This window comes from Homarus americanus, unplaced genomic scaffold (assembly GCF_018991925.1).
Source record: "Homarus americanus isolate GMGI-L3 unplaced genomic scaffold, GMGI_Hamer_2.0 scaffold40856, whole genome shotgun sequence".
NCBI lineage: Eukaryota > Metazoa > Arthropoda > Malacostraca > Decapoda > Nephropidae > Homarus > Homarus americanus.
In genome coordinates this window covers 560,002-576,880 of record NW_024734615.1, presented here as the reverse complement: position 1 = coordinate 576,880, position 16,879 = coordinate 560,002, and the positions used below count along the sequence as shown (strand labels likewise).

Sequence of the window (16,879 nt, the reverse complement as noted above, 5' to 3'; positions counted from 1 at the left end):
AGAAGAAATGATATGAGGAAAGGAACAAAAAAGGGAAAGAAAAACGAAAAGAAATAGCGATAAAGAAGAGGAACATCGAATAAAGACCAAAAAAAAGTATAAAGGTAGAAAATTAGAAGAAAAAGGAAGACAAGGAAGAAGAAATAAAAATAGAATACGAAAAACAGAAGAAATTGAAAAAATGAAAAATAATCTTCCCATATTTCATTTTACAGGCTTCAGGATAAACGAGGAACATGAATCAAGACATGGTTGTAAAAAAAATCCTTGATAAAGCAACAATCCTTCATCAGATCGTAGATAATTAATGATATATAGCAAAAAAATAATAGTAATCGGGGAGAGACGGAGGGGAGGGGGGGGGGCAATTAAGGGATAATGGTCGGTAGTTAAGGCACAGATAGATTAGGGGTAAGGCTTGTTACGGCTAAATTAAGACTATCCTCAATGCCTTGGGAACGACTTCGCTGGTTCACGTCTACTGGTGATCAACATAGTGGTTTTGCTGTCTCAGTTAAATGGGTCATGAATTCCAGAAAGGTCACAGTGACAAACAGATTTCGATGCCTAAAAAGGCCTTAATCTTAATAGGCTCCAGTTATAATAGGCCCTAGTTGTAATAGATCCCAGACTAAAAATATCCCAGTCCCAACTAAAACTCTCAATGAAAGAAAGTTCTAGTTAGTTGCAGTTGAAAAAATAGGCCCCACATAGGCCCCAGTTCAGGAAATAAATCATTCTCTTAGACCCCACTCCGAATAAAATGGCTCAATTCTAACAGGCCCCAATCCTTCTAAACTCTAACCTATTTTCACCTGATCTAATCTACCCTAATCATCGAGATTGGGACATAGGAGAGGGACTGGATTCTCATAAGACCGGTATCCATCAGAGATTTGAGCAAAATCTTGATTGTTACGTTAGATAGATAAAGAGACAATCGGATTGGAGCTTCATAGGATTGGAACACACACATTAAACCAATTGCCAACACGGTTAGCCCATTAACAGGTAATTTGTACGGCAGAGGAGTTAAATTACAGGTGCTGTTTAAACTATAATTAAATTAAAGGTAGGAGTATCTATTTACATAAATGCTGCGAATTCTATTTCATGTGAATATATAACTCACAGGTTCGTGTTAAGCTGAGTTATGTAACTACTTGTTTAATTATTGCTCATAAGTTGTATAAGCAAGAGTTAAATAATCAATGTGAGTTAAGTTACAGTTGAGCCTTAAGTTAGGATTAGATCATAGTTTTAAGTTAGGCTTTAATCATCTCAAAACATTGTGTTAGGTTAGGTCTCGTATAATGAGTCATTGAGGAAACTTTACACCCAAACTCTACTAATATCTGTATTTTCTGTATCTCCAAGAAAGTTTATGTATTATTTTTTTTCGCATCGTGTAATACAAAAGAGAACTGAACATCTAAATTTGTTCAAAAGTTGTGAATATTTTGTCTCGTGAATTTGTTTCGACCTTTTATTCGGTTCACTGTTAAAGGTTATCGATTTTTTTATCTTGTTAAAAAAAGATAAACGAACTTTTATTTAAATATTAGATAAAATTTTTTATCTCTTTTTTGTAGTTTTTTCTTTATTGAACTAACGTAGAAAATACTTTACTGATTCTTAACGGAGGAATAAATATTTTGCGGAGTTTTTTTATAGTATTAGACTAATGAAATTAACTCTTGATCGCTCTTTAAAATCGAAATGGGTCTTTTATGTTGTCAGTGAAGAGCAATATAGCGTCGAAGACCATAAAAATTAGTTTGATTTATTTTCAATTTATATCGGGCGTTAGGAGATAACCCTTCGTCCAGGTCGTAAAGTCGGCTAATGGTGACCGGGTAGTGACGCGATACATAAGAGTACCTTTACAGAGCTAATGATTACTTGGGTTACTTCACGAAAAGCTCAGGAAAGAAATGCCGTGGGTTGGAGGTGACCACAGACATACATCTTAGCATTGAATCTTTAGTTGTAGTAGAGCTATTGAGGGAAAGAAGTTGGGAAGTATTGGTGGTATGTGGAGGAAGGAAAGAAGGGCTTTTATGTTGGCAGCCAAGTTACGAATGACGCTGAAGCCTACCCGAACTATATTTATTTCGGAAGAAGGTAAAGTAGAACGATCGAGAGAATACGATTTTTTTTTCTCGAATTTTCTCAAAACTATTATACGAAAGCAAAACGGTAATGCAGAATATAGGCTGTAGTCTGATCATCAACGAGAAATATTGTGAAATTCTAACTAGTTCTAATGATACCGATTAAAATATTTATCTGTGCTGCTGAATGTAATGAAAAAAAAAAGTAAATTATGTACAGAAACGGGAATTAAATGAAAGAAATGAAAGTCAAACAGCATTCCATCTCCTTTTTCCACTTCTTCCTTTCTTTCTCTATTCCACATTAAAGGAAACGGAATCCTAGTGGTTTCATTAGTTAGCCTTGTATAATATTACCAAATGCGTCTGACAGGTGTTCTCTCTCTCTCTCTCTCTCTCTCTCTCTCTCTCTCTCTCTCATCAGGAGGTAGTTGAGTTCATATGAGGCAGAAAAATCCATAGACATGAGTGACAAAAATTATGTCCCCCAAATGCTTGTTAATTTTCGTCGGGTTGTGTGGCAGCTGTCTTCTGGGGGAGGTGGGAAGAAGAGGAGGGAGGATGATGGAAGAAGAAGGGAAAACGTGTAGAAGAGATGATGGGAGTAAGAACACAAGGCACACAGAGAGGGTAGAGACACAATCGGATAGCTAGGATAGGAGGAGATGGACGATGAGGGAAGGAAGAAAAAATGGAGATAGAGACAGAGAGAGAGAGAGAGAGAGAGAGAGAGAGACGTAAGATAATGAGGAGAAGAAAAAACAAATCAGAGGAATAAAGAAAGATTTAGAAGAGAAAAAAAATGTATAATAAAGAATTAAAAAGACTTAATGATGCAAGAAAGGGAAAACAAGAGATAGGAGATAATTTAAAGGCAAGGGAGAGAAGAGAAAGAGAAGAAACGTGATGATGAGAGGGAGAAGGGAAGAGACGAAAGAAGATAAGACGACGATAGGAAAATATTACAAGGGGGAAGAAAGAGAAAAGACAGTGATGGAAAAAAAAGGTGGGAAGGAGAGGAAACAGAAGAACGGATAAAGAGAAAGAGGGAAGGTGCGAGGGTAAGTGAAGAGATGATTAGGGGAAATGGATAAAAGGCAGAAGTTACAGAGAAAGGAAGAAGTAGAAAATTAAAGATAACAAACAATGAACGAGAGAAGTGTGTGTGTGTATAATGAAGACGAAAAAAACACTTCAGAAACAGAAGAATGAGAGAGGTTATGGGGAAGAGGAAGAGGGAAAGCTTAAGGGGACTTGTGAGGAAAGGAAGGTGAGGGGAAGAGGTGGTAGTTTATTAAGGAAGAGAAGTAGAAGCAAGACACAAGGAGGTAATTAGGAGGAAAAAAGGGCCAAAGGGGAATAATTAGGAGAGTTATTTTGGTTTCGAGATTTGCGTTGTCATTTGGTAGGGAATGGCAAATGCATGGGGCTGGCTTCTGAGAGAGAGAGAGAGAGAGAGAGAGAGAGAGAGAGAGAGACTCGCTCTGTCGTGGGGTAACTTTAGAAAAACTATATATCAATCTTGTTGGAACCTCGCAAAAAATTTTACTTGAAACATATAATACTAAATAATGATGCTAATATGATATTCATTATAAATAAAACCCTTTATAGCATATATAAACATTACATAATAAAAGTGAGTATGGAGAATTATCATATTTCAAAAGAAAATATCGAACTCTGTAAAATCTACTCGGAGTACTTTCCTGCATGACAAAAGAAACAACGAAATACCATCCAGTACTGTCGATATATAACACTATACTGCCACGACTCTCCACTAAAACAAAATAATAATCCACAATAAAATAAGCATGTAATATGCAGTATGGCAAATGTGCATTATGGGCCAACATGTATTATGCAGGAGGAGGTAAGGTGGTGGGAGTTGGTCTCAGGACGGCCCTACAATCAGCTGAGTGGCACAGACTGTTCGACAGGTTAGTTGTGGTACTGATGATGAATATTTCAGGATGACTCTTGCAATGATCGTCACTATACCAACCGATTTGATCCCTCTTACTTCTAGTCTGGTCCTGTTTTTTGCGAGTTTGTGTTTCAGGTTTGTGTTTCATCTGTTCTTGTGTTTGTTTTGTCCTTTAGATGGTCGTGACTTTTTTTTATATTCCATTTTTTTTGTGGGGGGGGGGAGAGGATGTCCTGTTGGCCTTCGATTTTGTTTATTTTTTTTGGTGGCTTAAGTTGCTTCAAGATCATTCCAATTGTTCTCGTGTATTTTTGAACTTGTGGTGACTTGAACTTTTTTTCTCCAGTTGATCTTGTGTTTTGGCTTGAAATGGCAATGGAAGGTGGTATCAATTTGTTTCCAATTGTTTGTATGTTTTAACTGAGGTGTTGAGATGCGGTCACAAACTTTCTGGAATAGTATTTGAGCTGTGGTGGCGATGTGCTGTAATTGTTGTGTTTTTGTTGTGTTTGTTGTGCTGTTATACTGGTATGCTGTGATGTCTCGTGTTGTTGTTGTTACGAAAGGCGTTTTGATACTGTCCTCATAGGTATGTTGTGTTGTGTTATTGTCCTAACCTTGTCGTGATTTTGCTGCAGTCGATAATTGTTTTATTTTCATTTTGTATTTTGTGTTGTTATATGTGATAATTTTTCTGTTAATATTACGTGTTCCTATGATAATTTTTTTCCTTGGTCTAAAGGGAAGATAATTATTTCTTTTTGATCTATAAATATGTTTCTTTCTTTGTTATTTAGTCATCGATTATGTCTTTTATTTCAAGTTTTCTCAGTCATGTGAAAGGTAAACAAAGTAGGTATTTGTTTTTCTTAAGTTTATGCCATCGTGTGCTCACCTGGTTGACTTTTAGGCCAGGTAAAACCCCCCAATGTATTTTATTATTTAGCTTGTTAACTTTTATGTAGCCGTTTTATCGTTATTCTCGTGTGTCTTACAAGAGAAAAAAAATTTTTCGTATGTTTTCAGAAGATAATTTTCCCGCTTTTGAATTTAATGTAATGAATTTATTTATGCAATATGGATTTAAATTGTCTCTTGATCATTCACACATGCACAAACAAAAATCACCACCGTTTAGTCTCGGTGGTTAAGAATATCTCCAATATTTAGACGAGAATTTAAGAATGTATCCGTCATTTGGGTTCAGAATATTAAAATTATCATACTTTTAGAGACACAAGTAACGAAACAAACGATAAATTTTTATTCTGCATCACAAACTCCAATTTATGTAATGGGACAGAGAAATGGGTTTTAACATCTCACCATAGGTATCAGTCACGTCATTATAGGCATCAGGACTAATCACAACAGTCACCATAGAAGCTCATGACTTTGCTGATGAAATTCCAGTCTGGCGAACCTCTGCCTACCAAAACTCTATTACTACGCCCGACTACAGGTATAACACACTGTGGAACTCCCTGCCTCTTGGGTGGTTTCATTGTCATATAACGTAAATCAGTTCATTTCATTCTTCTTCAAATATCTCCAGTCTTTGGCCTTATTGAATATAATTGACAACGAGATTTTTCACTTCATTTTAGATCTTTCATAATGCTTCCACAACAATGAAAAAAATAATAGATAAATTTAACCTAAACTAACTTAACCTAACTGAACTTAACAGGAAGAGCATTTCCCCCACACAAAATGACAGTACAATGTTTGCCCTTTCTTGACTACTACTAAAGTCTTGAGGCTATTGTTGGGACCAAAATAAAATCCCAAGTCACCAAAGACACGCGTAGAGACTCCATATATTAGGATCATTCACCAGCTGATCAGTGAAAGGTGGAAGAGATCACAAATGTCCTTAGAATACCACATTAACTCGGAAGAAACATGTAAATACGGGTCAAAGGCGAGTATATTTGAGCTATATTCCCTATGAGGTCAACAGAAGCCTGTGTATCCCCTCACACTATAAACACTGTATCTAAAACGTCACCACAGCTCTCGCACCAACAACAACCACCACCACCACCAAATAAGCAGCGGCAGCGTGCAACAGGTTTGAGGGACATGTTTACAACCTTTAATAGAGTTCTGACTATACAGATTTGAATCACTATCAGTACCTTGAAATGTGGTGGTATTTATGCCACGTTATACCCTCTTCAACAACAACCACCACACCATCTGGTCACTAGAGCTACGGAGACGTGGATAATAAAGGCTTTAATGAACCTCTCATTATATGCTATTCTGTTTATACCATATTCAGGCCATCGTCAATAACCCCTTTGATCCTCAGTGGGTAAACAAACGCGAGGTGAATCCAGTCGTCTTTTAATGAAGCTCTTATTAAACCCATATATCGATAAAGTCGCTATTAATAAGTTACTATTAATAAATTACTATTAATGAGTTACTATTAATACACTTTTAGAATTTTTCCTATTTATATGACGTTACTCTTATCGACAACAGCAATCCGTCACTCCCCCTCTACCCCACTCCTTCCATCCCTTCCCTCCTCTTACCCTTCCCCACTCCTACCCTTCCCCTCCTACCCCCACTCCTCCTTCATCCCCTCCCTCCTCTTACCCTTCCCCACCTCTTCCTCTTCCTCCTGATCACCGTAGTGTTGGAGACGCGAGAGATCCCCACCTGTTCCTCCCTCATCTCTACCTGACCTTTGCTTCATCATGGCTCATGAATAGAAGGTGTGAACGTGCCAACTCACACCACTCCTCTCCCACTCTCCTAGGACCCCTTTCCCCATCCCCCTCCCCCTCCTCCTCCTCCTCCCACTCATCTTGTTTACACTTTTCCACTTCTTGCACTTTTACTCTCCGACACTTCCTGCTCCTATTTCTCTTCCAGTTCTTCTGTTTCGTCCTCTTTCTCTTTACAATTTCTATTTTGTCTTTTTTATGCTTCTCTTGTTGTCATTTCCCTATGTTTTCTTTTTATCTTTTTCTCAATTACTTCTTCATTTCTAGATTATTTTATTCTAATATTGTCATCTTCCTTCTATCCCTTATCTTTAACCCTTACTGTACTCCTCCTTGCCCTAATCGGTGGAGTCTTGTGCGGGATTTATCTCACAACACACTCCATTCTTTCGCCACTGGGAAATATACATCGATGGAAACTTACATTAGCATTATAGTATTACTGATTATGGAAATTACAATGTTACTATATAGCGCGTCTCCTCAAATATATTCATTGTCCATGTACTTCTGATTACAAAGTTTGTCATGAAGGAATTTATTCATCAGTGAGAGGAACTAAACATCAGTTATGGATGAAGAAACACCGGAAGAAATGTAGAATAATTTCATTTGATACTAAATAATCCTCCAAACCATAATGTTATTCACAAGTGATTTCTCGTGTCCAAATATTACCAGCGATAACCACTAACAAATTCTGTTCCTAAATGACCATCAGTGATTTTCTCAACAAGGGAACATCAGCAGTGATCGTAAAAGAGGACTAACTCTGGATTAAGTTACCGTAAACATGATTAAGGTGGCCCATATCGCAAAGACCCCGCAAGGTTCACAGAAGACTCACAGGGTCTTTAGTAAAGCTTATTCGTAAAGCGGGTCTCTCAACATACATACATACATACATACATAAAAAAACTCATTCAAGAGGGACTGTACACAAAGAAAAACACGCACACACACACACACACACACACACACACACACACACACACACACTTTCTCAAAGGGGCCTGGTACACAAACAGCGTATTCAAGGAAGCTTAGTTCAAGGAGCACCGATTCTGTGGTACACAAAGAAAACATATAAAAGAATCTTGATACACAAATATTCACATTAAAGGGGCCACGGTATTCAGACCTAAGGGATCAGGTACACACACAAACACATCCTTACTCACGGATCGACTTTTTTTTTCCAAAAGTTTCAAAGGCGTTCGGCATATAAGTAATAATTAGCGAGGTACATTACTAAACCGAACGCATTAAAGGAAATTTGATAAACTCACAAAGGGAGTAAGGAATGGCTGGGACATAAACATCTCGAGAAAATATATTCAAATACGATCTTAAAATATCAAGTGGTTTTAGTCCACACGAACACGTTAATAATGGCTCACTTGGACGATTGTAAGCGTAAAAGAAGTGGCAGTGAGGAAAATAGCACGAGTAAGTGGACTTGATATTCTCAGCCCAGCTTCATAACTGTCAGCGGGAGTAACTGTGTCTCCACTTCCACGGGCGCCACAACTACCACAACACCAACCACACACCTGTACAACCCGTCCTCATAAGACGCGAGGTTCCTTAAAATGGACACCGTTCTGAGACACCGTCAGGCCCAGAACTTCCGCCATTAATCGAATGTTCTCTTTAGAGCACAATTGGATCAATGGTAATGGAAAGAATTTGCATAGGTAATGGCAAGGACGCCTTGCTAATCTCTCTCTAGTTCATTAAATGCAGAGGCAAAAGAGAAAGTTTTACGACGGAAATTAGGAAATTCCTCAGGTACTTTCTATCGAAATTTGGAACTCACAAAGCAGCGGGACAGTAATGTTTAATGGGACTGAGAGAACCGATATCCGATGAGAGTTGTTCATTACGTGGAGCCAGCGGGAGGATGTAGCGGAGGTGAGGAGGATAAGGTATCACTAACGATCACTAGTCCCGAGTCACATTGTTGATGACCCACACACACACAGGTCGTGTCTCTGGCTCACGGTAACTCACAATGACTCATTTTGTAACTAATCGATCTTTTGTTTATTGTCGTTGTTTTCTGTTGCTTAGTGCCATCGTGTCTTCATCCTCGTTCATTAATATGGGCGTAATTTCTAAACGAGAATAAAATGCTATATTATCTCTCTCTCTCTCTCTCTCTCTCTCTCTCTCTCTCTCTCTCTTACATTTAATACAGAAAAATGTTTTAGATGAAAATTCGTCGGACAAAGCAGGAAGGTCCATAAGACGAGAGAGAGACAGGCTTAGGATGAGGATCGATTAACAAAGGACTTTAAGGATAAAGTTTGTATGAAAATCTTACCGTAAAAATGAGAAAAAATGAGAATATATAAATATGTATCCGGATAATTATATAGGTAACTAAGCTATATATAGGTCTGTTATATGATAGAGAGGGTACTGATGAATGTCTGTAATCTTTAAATTTGAGTTAAATAATCATTGCGCATTATCCCCATTATGTGGTTAAAGAAATAGTTGTTGTGGACTTGAGAAAATGAGTCGAGATGATGAAAATGTCTTAATAGTCGTCAATAACATCATCTTGTGTAACTGTCTTAAGGTAAAACGTCGTCGTCTAGTTGTGCAGCTCAACAAAGCTTTTGAAGAACTTCTCAAATATGAAAGAAAGAATATGCCCGATGGGAACTAAAATCACCGACAGCGAAACAATATAATAGAACACAATATATTACTGAGAGAGAATATATATATATATACACGCCAGCTGAGGATATGTCGACCCAGCTGAGGATATGTCGACACTGGGGCTAAAAATAAACAGGAATGAGTGGGGGAGGAGGAGAGGGTTAACACGACGGAAAAAAAAATTGCCGACAGACAATCGCAGTCTTCAAAAAAAGAAAAAAAAAGAAATAAAAGCTTCAAAACAAGACCCAAAGAAGGAAATTCCAAGCAAAAGAACTTGTTAAAAAGAGAAAGTTTTGCAGACGTTTGTGCATAAAGCTTATTTCGTGCCGGTGTGAAAGTGGGATTGGTCTTTTGAGCGGAGAAGGGAGGGAGGGAGGGAGGAGGAGGAGGAGGAGGAGGGGAAGAAAAAAGAAAGGGGGAGGGGGAAGAGGAGAAGAAAAAAGAAAGGGGGAGGAGAAGAATGAAAAAGAATGCATTTGGTAATTGGTTGAGGCGGATGGAGAAAGGCTTATATTTTTTTCTCAGTTAGAAGTAAAGATACATTGTATTTATCATTCGCCTTTCTTTTGTTTCTTCTTCTCTTCCTTCATCTTTTTTTTATTCGTTATCGTCGCTTCTCTCGTGTTTTCTCTAATTAATTTTCTTTTATCTTTCTCTTGTTCTTATTATTCATCGTCTTTCACTTTCTGGTTTTTACAATCTGGTACTTTTCTTCTGGTTCATCAACTTATATGAAGAAGCCATATCTTTATTTTTTTAAGGGTTTATGCTTTTATCAGTATTTTTTTCGTGTATTTGTAGCAATGTAAATTCTTAATTCTATACTGTTGGCACTGTACATGTGTATCACTATACTGTTGGCACTGTACACGTGTATCACTATACTGTTGGCACTGTACACGTCTATCACTATACTGTTGGCACTGTACACGTCTATCACTATACTGTTGGCACTGTACACGTGTATCACTATACTGTTGGCACTGTACACGTGTTTCTCTGCACTGTTGGCACTGTACATGTATAGATCTATACTAGCGAAACTTAGCTTCGTATCTGCTGTTCTGATAACATTTTAGATTCATACCTTTATGCTGGCAGCACTGTATATATGAGTCTTTGTTCAGATGGCACTTTACATTCATACATTTATACCGCTGGCACTGTACGTTCGAATCCTTGTTCGTTTGTTTTGGTGAAAATGTGGGGTTTTTTTTCTTGTATTGCTGGCACTGTAAGCTAGAATGTCTGTATTAAGAGAGCTGTACATCTTTTATCTCTCCTGTTGTTGTTCTGTACGTTTGTAGGTTTGCATCGATTGTTCTGTACAAAGCTCTCAAACACTGGTGGTACATTACTACAGTACATGTTCATATATGTGCTTGAGACATTACACATTTGTATATGTACGCTCTTGTCTCCGTACTCTTAATTACACAGTTATCTATATAATGATGGAACTTTGTTTTTTTTAATATATATGTACTGATACACTGTCCACTCGTCTGTACATATCAGTGGCTCTATACACTGCACAGAAAATTCGTTGTACTGTACATAATGTCGGCTTGTTTTGTCTAGTCTGGCGTCTACATACACTTCCTATTCCCGCTGACGAATCTATTGTGTTATCTGGTAGCTGTAAACACTCGAATGTATGAAATAGTATTGGCGTGTTTCTGAGTATAGAGTTACATGTGTGTGTCTACCTTTTAAAGCCAAGACCGCTCGTGGCCCCTGGTAAGATCAACGTCCTGCTCAGCTCGGCAAACACCTGTACCTTCCCACATTTCTCTGACACCAGTTCATGATATACTGACGAACGGAGAAGGAAACTGGAAAGTTTCAAGAAAGTACGAAACAGTTTATAATATAATAACCTGCATTAATAATAGTATTGACTTAAAATCGATTGGTCATCAGTTTGGTCTTGATTAACATGAAGGGATAGAGTGCGAGATTTCAGTTAGTCAACACACTCAATGACCTATCACGTTACTTAAATCTTAGAGATTAATTTAAAAAACAAAAACAAAAAAAGTTTGACGAGAAAATAAATTTTCCGGCAGAGCGATAAAATGAGAATCGGCAACTGACTGGGTAGTAAGCTTCAGTCTGCTGCTATAAACGCCTTTGTCAACAAAATCTTCTCAAATTCATGGTATCCCTCCCAACTACGAATACATGCGACGTAATCTTCGAAAAACTAAAATGTGTAAATAAAAATCAAATACCTCGACTATAAACTACGTTGTGAACGTTGTGAGGAAGACTGAGGCAATTGTGTTAGTATTTATATTCCTCTAATAGGACCAACATATGAACAAACATGTGCCAGTAGTGCCAACCCTCGTACGGTATTACAGTCCAGTTTGTTGCAATCTATTTGTTATCAATGTTGTTATACCAATACATTTAAGGTTGACTGTACATACTGATGGCTCTGTGCATTCTAATGTACACACAATTTGTTCTATACGCACTATTGTATATGCTGCTGGCTCTGTTTTGGATATACATTGTATACTATAGTGTATATTGTTGCTGTCCACTATATTTGACATATCTGTGGCTCTGTGCGCACTTACAGCTCGAGCCATAGTAACGTACACACTGGTGACTCTACACGAGGCACCGTACACCACTCGGCACCCACACACTGGTAACCCTATAGACCAAAATACTGTTCCCGCGACCATCAGCCAGAGACCCGGGGAGTATTTCATCAGTAATGCTCCTTTTTATACGAGTATTTGGGGCCCGGCCTCCCGCTGTCGTTGACCACAGACCTCACTTTCTGTCGTCGTTGTGGACCCCAGTGACCATTCCCACTAATGGTCGGAAGCAATGAAGTATATTCTTATATATAATACAGTATATATGTCATGGCGGTGTTGGAGGTCACGGCAGCCACCGACTTCATTGTGTTAGTGTATGGTCGTGATGTGGGTAAGTTCAAGCATTTATTTGACAAGAAATGTGTTCAGTAATCCATAAAGAAGGTGTGTGCGTGTCTCTCTCTCTCTCTCTTTCTCTCTCTCTCTCCACATGTACTGTAGACTTAAGCAAGCAAGAAGAAAATTGTCACTCGAAATATATCTGCTTATTTAACTTGTATGCGTGACACACACACACACACACACACACACACACACACCAGAGGATTAGGAAGATATTTCCTATCAGCAATAGCTTAAAGTCAACAGGGAAACGTCTCCATAAAACTGTAACATAGTCGAAAATTCTTACAGCAATGAATGAAATAAATACAGCCGATGAATAATATCAACACCACGACCAAAATAACACGTTGAGAAGTATACAACACGTAGAAGTGAGGCACCAAGTAAATATATCACCGTAAATGTATGCACCAAGGGTATATATACACACATAAACTAAGGCTCTTTGAGACATTAAGCATGACAGAAAAAATTCAGCTTCATCCTCATCTGCAATTCACCAGGATGCTGCTTGATCCGTGTCGTCTTTGTGTGTGTGTGTGCAGAAAAATCCATCTATGTTTAATTCAGGCAGCCAGAGACCCTCCAAACAGAGAAAGACCGACCGACAGAGAGACGAAGACTGAGAGACCGATGTAGATATGATGAGATAGAGTAGATAAAGGGATAGACATAGGTAGATACATACAGTAGAGAGAGAGAGAGAGAGAGAGAGAGAGAGAGAGAGAGAGAGAGAGAGAGAGAGAGAGAGAGAGAGAGAGAGTGAGTACACACTTTCCTGGTGGAGGGTAAAACGAGGAGCAATGACCAAAGTTGTTGATGTAAGGCAACAGAACACAACCCGAGGTGGTGGGTGGATCATAGGCACTACAGCAGGGAGCAGGCAGGGGCTTATACATAACGGGCGGAGGTGATGGGTAAATGGCAGGGTATTGTGGAGAGAGGGGAGCAGTGAGGGATGGTAGGGGAATTAATGGAGGAGGAAGAGGACAAGGAGGGAGTGGGAGGGGAAAAAATGGAGGAGGAGGTGGTGGAATAGAAGGACGAGGAGGAACAACAACAAGAAGAGGAGAGGAGGAGGGAGAGAAGAATAAGAGAATAAGGAAGAGAAATTAACGGGGTAATGTTGTTCGTAGTGGAGAGAAACAAAGAGGCGGGAACATTCAGTATGATAGGGAGTGGAAGAAAGAAGAATAAAAGAAGGAAGGAGGAAGTGAGACAAGAGAGCAAGGAGAGAAAGAGAGTCATTTAGAGTAATGGAGGTTAGTGGTGATTGTGGCTGCGACGTCAGAAGGGGGGAGAGAGAGAGAGAGAGAGAGAGAGGTTGGTTGTGGTGGTGGTCTGGTGGTCAGTCATTTAGTGCAATTGTGGTAGTGGTGGTGGTATAGTGTTGTGGGTGTTATTGTGTCGCGGTACAGTGTTTGATGTTCGCGGTCTCCTTTTTGATGCTGTTAGTATTGGATATTTTTGTTTTGTGTTTGTAATAGGTGGTTGATGATTGTTGTTGTTTGTTTTTGTTATGATGATGTGGGTGATGATGGCAATGGTTGTAGTTGTGGTAGTTATGGGAGCTTGGTGGTGATGGAATTGTTGTTGATATTGGTAGTAGTGGTGGTGATGGTAAAACTAATAGTGGTGGTTATTAGCAATCGTGATGGTGGTGATGGTGGTGGTAGTGATGATGGTGGCATTTTGGTGATGAAGATGAGACGGAATAAAAAGGAAAAAAATAATGAGAAGACAGGTATGCAAGAACGAGAGGAAGAGGGATGGATGGTGGTCAAGGAAAGAGGAAGAAGAGGAGGGAAGAAGGAGGAGGAGGAGGGGGGGGGGCAGGACGAGAACACAAGGGGGGGCCGAGAGAGGAGAGTGCTTGAGGAAGGATCAGAGATGGTCACGAGTAGAACCAGGAGGAAGGGAGAGGAGGAGGAGAAAGGGAGAGGAGGAGAAGGAAAAGAGAAGAAGGACAAGGAAATAAGAAAATAGTAGGAGGACAAGGAAAGAGGAGGTGGAGGAGAAATGAAGGAAATTGAGGAGACAGGAAGGGGAATTGAGGGGCAAGAAGGAAAACAGAGAGAGACAGAGAGAGAAAGAGAGCACAATAAAATTCACTGTCACGAAGCCCGTCATTGAAGATATATGGTCAGGGAGAACGTTACCAGTTTCGCTCACGTGTAAATGTTTGCATCAGGGGCGGCGGATAAGCGAGAGGCATTTGTTATCGAATGTAAAGGTAATGTAGATGGGTGGAACGGGAGAGGGGGTGGGGGGTTCTGCTGGGAGTGGAGTGGTGCTGGGGGGAAGGCGCAGTAAGGCAGGGCAAAAATGGGTAAAAAAATTATCCCTTCCTCTTAAGAAAATATTATAACACAAATAGGAATTATATATAGGGAAAATACTAAATTAGTTATTGTACTTAAATTAAACGAATTTTAAGTTTTAATAAAGGGACTATAGTCAAGAAAAAGCCTGAATGACGTCAATGTATGATAATTTTTAGGAACACAAATAATACTCTAGAAGTATTACACATTTACAGCTCGACAAAAACATAAGTAGAATGTCTATCTGTGAAACATTATCTGTGAAACATTTGAACGGAAGATAATATGAATATAATCAATACTATTACTTTTCAATAATCAAAACGATAATATATTTGTCCTGCATTATAAGAATCGCGATGTAGTAAGCTGTCAGGACGCGCGATGAAAACTGAAAACATTGGAATTTTTAGACGATGAATGTTACCAAAAGTTTTGAAAGCTTCGGGTAACACAACTGGTGAAAATATCAAATGCTCTGACGAAATGAAACTGCGCAAAAAATACCGAGAGTAGTCGAATCCAAACGCATGACGATCATAAACCTGGAAAGTTATAGTCGGGACGCCATGTGGTCTATCAATGATTTTATTTCACCTATAACACATCATCGATTTTTTCACAAGAATTCCATCAAAACAATTTTTTTTTCATTCCTATAACGGTTTATATATTGATAGAAATATACAATACATAAGTGTGTAAGTATGTATAATTTGTAACTATATAATCAAATTGTACCAGAACATGGTGGCTTAATCCTGGATATTTTGTTCTTTATTTGTGGTGTAAATAATGTTACTAGCAACCCATCCCGTTAACTATTTCTTCGGTAATATAAGAAGCGCAAATACCAGTATTATGTACTGTGTAAATAACCTGCACTCCTCCCTCCTGTGTAGACAACCACACTAACACCTCTACCACACCTGTACCACACATCACTGTCATATTGAGAGAGTTGTATAAGTAATTCAGCAGCAGTGAACATTACCACAAGATTCACCTGTTAATGATCCTCCTACACTGATGGAACTCTCACATGCATACAGTGAACTGACACGAAGAATTCCCCAACGCAAAAATGCTCCCAAACACGATATATATTTTTACTTTATTTACTTATTTCATCTTATTTTATACATTTGAAAAAAAAATAATACAACCTTACCTGTATATAGGCGTACCAGCTGAGCCACGATACCAGAGGATGAGAACTACTCTGTCATTGGCCAGCGTAGAGGTGACGTCACAGGGCAGGCGCGCGCGTTCCTGCACCATGGCCATCGCGGACTTGTACACGGCTGTGGGGAGAGAAAGAGAATGAACGGGTGAGAGGGTGGAGCGGTGGGGGGAGAGATTACGGTCAGCCCAGGCGACAGAAACGACACAATTACGGGGAATATGACGAGGGTCTTATGGCAACATCAGCACGCGGCTTGACGTTATGGCTGACCCCTGGATCAATGCTCGGCCAACCCGCGGATCATTGGGTTTACAGAGCCCCCCAGAGCTCTCTTTATAGAGCCTCATGGACACTTTATAGGTTACTGGGGCCTGAGGTAACCCAACCATCACCAGGTTTATTTAGCACCGAACTTTATCTGTAGAGTATGCCGGGACGACGCTATACTTCGCAATACTCTAGATCAACCCGAGGACACAAGTTTTACACAAGCACAGTGACTTAAAGAAGAGCACTTGTGGGGATAAAGAGACAAAGTTGTCGTAAAACCTCATTCAACAGAGCTTCCAAATTTATATATGGCGTTCTTGATCTAAAACTCTCCATGTTAATAAGTTGAAGGAACTTATTCTCAGCAAAACAACACGGGATTGACAGAGATATCCTCATGTGTTTATAGAGATTTCCTGATATATAAATTCTATATAAGTTTCTCGACTTTAACCACGAAACACTTGGACCAATAAGATAATGTCCAACAATGACAGGACAGATTCTGACGTTACTACAAAACGGGGACTAATGTCGAACCATGACCCGGAAGGAGATGGAATAGGGAAGATATTCTGTGTTTGTATAAGAGAAAAGTAAGACAAGTTTGGCTTAGGACGCAGTAGGTCAGAGTGCCTCAAGCTGTTGTTAATACTACACTATACATCCTGGCAC

General features: G+C 39.1%; 1 protein-coding gene across 3 annotated transcripts in view; it reads right to left on the bottom strand.

The window, feature by feature from the left end:
• The window catches only part of LOC121870347 (hemicentin-1-like), a 134,901-nt gene extending 118,851 nt beyond the window's left edge, over nucleotides 1-16,050 (bottom strand). For all 3 annotated transcript variants that reach the window (XM_042372137.1, XM_042372138.1, XM_042372139.1), the window contains exon 1: nucleotides 15,920-16,050. In XM_042372137.1, the coding sequence (XP_042228071.1) occupies nucleotides 15,920-16,035 (116 nt within the window). In that variant the 5' untranslated portion in view covers nucleotides 16,036-16,050. The remainder of the gene's footprint in view (nucleotides 1-15,919) is intronic.
• Between the last annotated feature and the right edge of the window lie 829 nt (nucleotides 16,051-16,879).